At 37.4% G+C, this 8,462-nt stretch overlaps 1 protein-coding gene across 4 annotated transcripts in view; it reads left to right on the forward strand.

Annotated features, from left to right (window-relative positions):
- The window catches only part of PNISR (PNN interacting serine and arginine rich protein), a 35,176-nt gene that overhangs the window by 11,100 nt on the left and 15,614 nt on the right, over positions 1 to 8,462 (forward strand). For 2 of the 4 annotated variants that reach the window (XR_002775361.1, XM_012810388.2), the window contains exons 3-6: positions 1,767 to 1,885; positions 4,231 to 4,419; positions 5,739 to 5,962; positions 7,403 to 7,574. Coding sequence is in view for 3 of the 4 variants with exons in the window: in XM_012810388.2 (XP_012665842.1) it covers positions 1,798 to 1,885; positions 4,231 to 4,419; positions 5,739 to 5,962; positions 7,403 to 7,574 (673 nt within the window). In the remaining variant the exon portion in view is untranslated. Of the gene's footprint in view, positions 1 to 1,766; positions 1,886 to 4,230; positions 4,420 to 4,647; positions 6,311 to 7,402; positions 7,575 to 8,462 lie in introns of those variants that run through there. The other 2 variants (XM_023518219.1, XM_023518220.1) reach the window with 2 other exon arrangements.

Genomic DNA, 8,462 nt, shown 5'->3' on the forward strand with positions numbered 1-8,462 from the left:
AGCCATCATTGATTCTTAAACAGGGTTATATATTGCTGTTAGATAAAGTACAAAAATACTAGATTTGTGGGAATTTAAAACCTTTTATTAGGAAAGTTTTCAGATTAACTTACAGAAAAATAGGCTAGTGCGATGATCCTCCCCCATACCCATCTCCTAGATTTAATGATTAGTTTTAATTGTTACTAACCTAGGGTACCCATCCCCCTTCTTTTCCATGCTGTTTACATGTTAAGAAATCAAGTCTTGGGTCTTAGAGACTAACCCACCTTTTAGATTTGTGTGTTTCTTCTGAACTACAATTCATTTATGCTAGAAGTGAGATCCAAAACCTCAGTTGGATTCAGTTAAACATTTTTGGTGAGAATCTTCTTAGTGATTCTCTGGACATAAGAGACACCTGATGATCTGTGAGTGTGCTATTTTGGCAGCCTTTGAATTTCTGGTTTCTTCTCAACTTCTAAGGTTTCCTGAATCAGTTATTTGATTAGGTTTGACAGTGTGAGTCTTCTAATTCTGTTGTACATTCTGCTTTAATCATTTATGAGGAATAATTTTTCTTTGTCAGCAGAGCTCTTGCTTACTGTTTTAAAGAGGTCTTAGTTGGAGATTATTTTTCTTATAATTGTCAAAAGAATTACATATTACAATTATATTGTAAATTATATTGTAAATTAAAAATTTACAGAAAATTATATTGTAAAAATTGAGTTTTAGGAGGCTTTTTTTTTTCCAGACAGTCTCAGTATGTCGCCCTCAGCCCTCAGTAGTGTGTGGTGGCATCACAGCTCACAGCAACCTCCAACTCTTGGACTTAAGCGATTCTCTTACCTCAGCCTCCCAAGTAGCTGGGACTACAGGCACCTGCCACAACACCTGGCTATTTTGTTGTTTTTGTTTTTGTTGTTTAGCAGGCCCAGGCCAGGCTCAAACTTGCCAGCCTCGGTGTATGTGGCTGCACCCTACTTAACTGAGCTATGGGTGCCAAGCCTCGAGGGCCTTTTTTGAGCTAAATTGATTAGAGCTATACCTTGCTACCAAATTCTAATATCAGCATTAACATAAAATTTTCTTTTCTTCTTCTTTTTTTTTTTAAGAGACAATCTCACTTTGTCACCCTCAGTAAAGTGCTGTTGCATCACCGCTCACAGCAACTTCCAGCTCTTGCACTTAGGTGATTCTCTTTTCTCAGCCTCCCAAGTAATAGGGACTATAGGCACCTGTCACAATGCTGGGCTGTTTTTTGGGTGCAGTTTGGCTGGGGCCGGGTTTGAACCCGCCATCCTCAGTATATGAGGCCAGTGCCCTATTCACTGAGCCATAGGCACTGCCCTCTTTTTTTTTATACAGGGTCTCACTGTGTCACCCTTGTTAGAGTGCCACAGCTCACAGCAACCTCTAATTCTTGGGCTTAAGTGATTCTCTTGCCTCACCCTCCCAAGTAGCTGGTACTACAGTTTATAAAGTCCGGTTATTTTTTTGTTGTGGTTGTCATCATTTGTAGGCCCACGCTGGGTTTGAACCTGCTAGCTCCCGTGTATGTGGCTGGAGCCCTAGCTGCTGAGCTATAGGCACTGAGCCTAACATAAAATTTTCTACTTTTGCTTGCCAACCTAAAAATTCCAGTTGCCTCTGGCAACCTATTGACCAGAATTTTAGACTTCTGATGACATAAATGTTTCATGATATAATAATTTCTGATGTCTGATGTGTTAAAATTAAAGAGCTTTCACTCTAAATTTTAAACTATGTTTAATTTATTAAAGGTAAAAAATCACATATATTTTAAAAGAAAGGATGTGGGATCAAGGAGGACAGCCTTGGCAACAGTGGCCCTTGAACCAACAACAATGGATGCAGTCATTCCAGCACCAACAAGATCCAAGTAAGGAAACATTGAATTTGGAAGGGGGTGGGGTAGGCATATGGAGATTGGTAGGATGTAGGTGATGAGGTTAAGGGAGATGTCATTAGAATTGGCTTGTTGGATCATTTTATGGTCAGAATGTAATCTCTCACATAAGTTGCCTTTCCATAGCATGTATAGCAGAAAATGGATTTCTCCTTTGTAGACTTCCTCAGAAGGTAGAAAGCTTTGTGAAGATTTTCCTTTTTTAAACTGATTTAGGCCTTGATTTGCTCAAGAAAAGTCTAAAATGTGTTCCTTAAGTAGAACTTCTGTTAATTCTGAATCTTATAATTCTATCTAGATCATATTCAACAATATGGTGTGGTATTGTATAATTTAAAATTTCTTTTTACTGTGGAATATTTTATGCACATACACAAAGGTAAAAGGAAGAGTATTGGGAGCCTCCATTTATTACTTAGCTTTAATCATTATTTTATTTATTTATTTATTTTGCCATTTTTGGCCAGGGCTGGGTTTAAACCCTGCCACCTCCAGCATATGGGACCAGCGCCCTACCCTTTTGAGCCACAGGCGCTGCCCTGCTTCGATCATTATTAATAGTGGCCAGTTTTGTTTCGCCCATTTGACCCTTTCTTTACATTGTTCTGCCCTTATTGGGTTAATATGATACTCTTTCCTTTCTTTCCATTCCTTTCGTCTCTCTTTCTTTTTTTTTTTTTTTTTAGACAGAGTCTCACTGTGTCAACTGCTCACAGCAACCTCAGAGTCTTGGGCTCAAGCAATTCTCTTGTCTCAGCCTCCCAGGTAGCTGGGACTACAAGTGCCTGCCATAACACCCAGCTGTTTTTGGTTGTAGTTGTTATTTAGCAGGCTTGGGTTGGGTTCACACCCGCTGGCACCCTAACCACTGAGCAATGGGTGCCAAGCCTTTCTTTCTGTTTGATAGCCATGTAGTATTCTGTTACAGGACTATACTATGATTTAATAAATTCACTCTTGGATATTTTGTTGTTTATACCCTTTTACTTTTTGAAACAACAAACATAATCTCATATACTGTCTTTATTCACTGATCCAATTATTTCTTAGGAAAAGAGCTAGGTTTGTTAGGTCATAGTTGCACATTTAAAAAATTAGGTACACATTGCTGAGTTTAACCCTACATGTACTATGCTGATTTTGTTTCAAACCAAGATGTATAAAAATGTCTCTTTAATCTTTATGGAAAACTATCTTATTCTACTTTTTGTTTAATTAATAAATATTAGATCTTAAAATGTTAGATATTTGGGAAAGAAAAAGGGACAGTATTCAGGGTAGTGGGGACAGTGAATTTAAGTAAAGACTGGGTAGGAAGTTGTTAAAGAGAGGTGTTTTGCTGAAGAAGGGAGCCTTAGTTAAAAGAAGTACAGCTGTGAGCAGAAGTGGGCTAGAAAGCCATGCTCATCTGTGGTCTGTAGGCTGGAATATAGGCTTGGAAAGATGAATAAGACAAACTAAAGTTTTTTTCTTTTTGCTACTCTGAAAAAAACCAGGTGATGATAACTTTTTTAAAACTCAGTAAACTGGGTGGTGCCTGTGGCTCAAAGGAGTGGGGCACAAGCCCCATATACCGAAGATGGTGGGTTGAAACTCAGTCCTGGCCAAAAATGGAAAAAACACACACACACACAAAAAACCCAAAACCTTAGTAAACTAAGTTCAGGAAATAAATTCTTTCTTTCTTTCTTTTTTATTTTATTAAATCATAGCTGTGTATATTAATGCAGTCATGAGGTACAATGTGCTGGTTTTAGTAAGTTTCACATGTACCCTTGTAAGATGCACCGTAGGCGTGGTCCCACCAATTACCTTCCCTCCACCCATTCTCCTCCCTCTCCTCCCCTCCCATCCCCTCCCTTTACCCTCCTTCTCCCCTCCCTTTCCCCATATTCTTGGGCTATAATTGGTTTATAGCTTTGAAAACTATAAATTGTTTCATAGTAGGGCTGAGTACATTGGATACTTTTTCTTCCATTCTTGAGATACTTTGCTAGGAAGAATATTTTCCAGCTCCATCCATGTAAACATGAAAGAAGGAAAGTCTCCATCTTTTTTTAAGGCTAGGCAATAAATTTCTTAGGAGTTAATAATGCTAGAAATAGGTTAAGACTAGGATCTTTTTCTGAAAGTAAGTGGTTTATATTATATGCTAGCCTTTATAGGGTTATTTTCTAAGTATCCTTTAAACCATACCATGCTATAAAATTTTAAATCTCTACTAAGGAATAACTGAGATGCTTGTTTTTCATAGAGGCATTAACTATTCTTTTAGCTCCTACACTCTCAATGCTAAATTCTGTGTTAATTTACATTAGGCCAGATTGACTGGGCTGCTTTGGCACAAGCTTGGATTGCCCAGAGAGAAGCTTCAGGACAGCAAAGCATGGTAGAACAACCACCAGGAATGATGCCAAACGGACAAGATATGTCTACAATGGAATCTGGTCCAAACAATCATGGGAATTTTCAAGGGGATTCAAACTTTAACAGAATGTGGCAGCCAGGTTTGTTGTTGTTTTCCACATTTTAAGACTGCTTTAAAATAAAATGAGGAATGATATTAGAATTTTAACTTTGCTTAGTTTTATGACTTCTTGAAATTAATACTCCTTAAAGAGTAGGCAATTTCAATTTGATTTGACCTTGACAATTTTTGGTTAAAATTATTCTGTACTCAGTCTGCTAGCATTGTGGCACTCAGTTTGATTCTTTTCTTGGTTCTTCATTCCTAGGCTGGCAGGGGCTGGGAACATTCTGGAAACCTCACTTGGCATCTAGGGAAGAGAGCATTCTTTGTCTCTCTGTTGCAACCTCTGGCCTTTTCAGAAGCAGCACTGGCAGAGTAAAACATGTCTAGACTCTAATTATAAGAAAAAGTGTGTCACTATGTGACAAATTAGTCTGTCAAATATACTCTGCCCCTACCATCCACCTACCTTTTTCTTCCCTTTTTTGTTTGTTTGTTTGTTTGTTACTTCACAGTATGATTTAGATTCCTTAATGCTAATTCAGTTTTCCATGACTTGTGTTACTATTTTTAATAGTTAATTCATACTGTTTATGGAGGAATCAGTCACACATTTGGGTATGCTGATGGTGAAGTCATATCCTCCTTTACCTATTAAAATTTATTGTTTCTTACTATAAGAATGGAAAACTTAGGAATTAGTCCCCTGGCATCACTTTTAAAAAGATACATAATTCTAATCTTTGATACTGTGAGGTGGTTCATTTCTAGCTTTTTTGAAAGCCAAATGTCCCCAAGTTTGAAAATGTTTTAGTTCCCAAGTTCAGATTCATAAATGACTTATCCTGGCATCCCTACCTTGCAGTCACCTCTGGCTTTCTTTGTGACCCTGGACAAGTGATTTACCTATGTGTGCCTCAATTTCCCTTCCTGAAATTGGCAAAAATAATACCTGATTTCTCCCTACCTCACAGGGATGTTGTGAGGATAAGTGTTGTTCATGGAAGAAACAAATTATATAAACTCCCAAGGTATTATTTTTGTGGCATTGTACTAAGCAAATCTAGAAAAATTCAACAAAAAATTGCTTGGATTTTGTTAACTTTCATTAAACATAATTTTGAGCATTTGGTTTCCATTTGTTTAGGGTGTGAATTCAAGTGGAATTAGTTCATTGAATTATAAGACAGTTTAGTTCATTGTTTATTTTTAAAATGTACAAAAGGGTTTGACCAAGAAGTCATAGTATATTTATGTTACTTTACTGAAAAATCTAGCTTTCTTGAGATCTTAAAATTTTGTGTTTATTTTGTTATAACCCCATGTTGAATGTTTTTATGCCTGAATCCTAAATAGAATGGGGAATGCATCAGCAACCCCCACACCCCCCTCCAGATCAGCCATGGATGCCACCAACACCAGGCCCAATGGACATTGTTCCTCCTTCTGAAGACAGCAACAGTCAGGACAGTGGGGAATTTGCCCCTGACAACAGGCATATATTTAACCAGAACAATCACAACTTTGGTGGACCACCCGATAATTTTGCAGTGGGGCCAGTGAACCAGTTTGACTATCAGGTGAAAGATATTTTGTTGCTTTAATATTGTAGATGTGCACGTAATCCGTTCTTTGGAAGTATCTCATCAAGAATACCTAAGATATGTGTTTCACTTTTCAGACTTGTACAGATAAGCACATACTATGTCTCAGAAAAGTTATCCATTTTTGAGTATAAAAATCATAAGATTTTTGTTTTCCCATTTTTTATTTGATTAGGAAAATGGTATAAAGGATCATTAGGGGAAAATTTGGATAAAATGAAAAATGTATAAGTGCAATAGCTATATGATGTTTTGTTTTCTAATTCATTATTTCAATATGGTATCTTTAAATGTTAAATAAAAGTTAGAAAATACACAGTAGTTGAATATATTATTTATCAATAGTATTAATAGATTATGAGTAAGACATGAATAAAGCACATAAACATCTTCCTCAGTGCAGTTCCTTCTGCTTTGTAGAGTTGTGACTGTTTTTCTAGTGTTGTCATTTTTTTTTTCCATTCTGACATGACATGTTAATGGAATTGTACATAACTTCCTTTGTAGCATCCAATTCATTCCTAGGGACATAGAACTCTATGGAAAATAGTGTCTTTACGTGGGCCTTTATTTTCTTTATCCCCTTTGCCAAGGTCTACCCTTCAGTTATAGGGCTAGGTGTCATTTTGAAATAACTGATGGTAATCACTACCTCATAACTGTGCTATCATAATTTAAAACTTTGAAAAGATCCACATGTTATTCTATTAATTCTCGGGTAGAGTAGATAAGACATGTAATATCCACCCTAAGACAATAAATTTCTCCTTAATACATACTCAGATTCTTATATACTCATATATAGATATGACAGTTTGCATTCTATTTTTGAATAATTGTAGTGGCAGGGAACTTTTACTTACCCCACTTCTGTTTGCTAGATCCCATGCTAAGAAGACAAAGAATTCTAATGGCAACTGGCCTAAAAAAGGCCCTGAAAATAGCAAAATTGCAAAAAATATTTAATATGGTTATGGCATTGCTTATAAATAATGTCTTACAAGATTATGAAACAACTTACATTCATTATAAGCAGGAAGTTGAAATTGAGAAAGAAAAATTCCAGGATTTTTTAAGTTAAGGAAAAGTTAACATTTATTTGTTGTCTTAATACTGATAATATTAGTTTATAAATGGATTCAGAATCCAAAAGTTATTATATATCTTGCTCTATACTTCTTGAAAATAGTTTACCAGCTGACTATTAGAAGGCTGTTTGCATTGACATAAGTGGAAAATCTTTCTTAAGAAAGCCTAGGTTCTTGGGGCTACAGAAGTATCGGTGGATATTAGAACCATGGAATTCTTGGATTTGCTGCACACATGGATTTCTACTGTCCCAGTTCATAACACGCGTGTGTCCCAGAGAGTGTATTGTTTTAATGTGAAGAAAAATAAACTGCAATACTCTTTCAGCATGGGGCTGCTTTTGGTCCACCGCAAGGTGGATTTCATCCTCCTTATTGGCAACCAGGACCTCCAGGACCTCCAGCACCTCCCCAGAATCGAAGAGAAAGGCCATCATCATTCAGGGATCGGCAGCGTTCACCTATTGCACTTCCTGTGAAGCAAGAGCCTCCACAAATTGGTAGCTATTAAACTAAGTTCAGTAAACCATAATTGGCATGACTTACTTATATAAAAATGATGTCTTGTTTTATTTTTTCATTTTCATTTTTTTTTATTTTTAAATATTTTTTGTAGAGATGGGTTCTCACTATGTTATGCAGGCTGGTCCCAAACTCTTGGCTTCAAGAGATCCTCCCACCTCAGCTTCCCAAAGTGTTGGGATTACAGGCATGAGCCACCATGCCTGGCCATTGTTTTCTTAAATTGTTCTTTTGTTTGTTTTTTGTAGAGACAGAGTCTCACTTTATTACCCTCAGTAGAGTGCCATGGCGTCACACAGCTCACAGCAACCTCCAACTCCTGTGCTTAGGTGATTCTCTTAACTCAGCCTCTGGAGTAGCTAGGACTATAGGCACCCCACCACAATGCCCAGCTATTTTTTTGTTGCAGTTTGGCCAGGACTGGGTTTGAACCCGCCACCCTTGGTATGGGCCAGCACCCTACCCACTGAGCCACAGGTGCCGCCCCCTTAAATTGTTCTAATATTTTCAATATGTTAGGAATCAGTACTTTAAAAACCCTGTTATTTAGCTGCAGTGGCTCACTCCTGTAATCCAGCACATGGGAGGCCAAGGCAAGTGGATTCCCTGAGCTCACAAGTTTGAGACCAGCCTGAGCCAGAGTGAGACCCTCATCTCTAAAAAACTGTGACGGGCACCTATTGTCCCAGCTACTTGGGAGGCTGAGACAAGAGGATCACGTGAACCCAAGAGTTTGAGGTTGCTGTGAGCTAAGACGCAACAGCACCCTACCAAATGTGACCAATTAAAAGACTATCTCAAAAATTAAATAAATAAAACCCTGTTATTTTATAGTCACAAAGTTAAACTTAAAAAAAAAATACTGG

Source organism: Otolemur garnettii, unplaced genomic scaffold (genome assembly GCF_000181295.1).
Source record: "Otolemur garnettii isolate 467f Iridium unplaced genomic scaffold, OtoGar3 scaffold00132, whole genome shotgun sequence".
NCBI classification, from domain to species: Eukaryota; Metazoa; Chordata; class Mammalia; order Primates; family Galagidae; genus Otolemur; species Otolemur garnettii.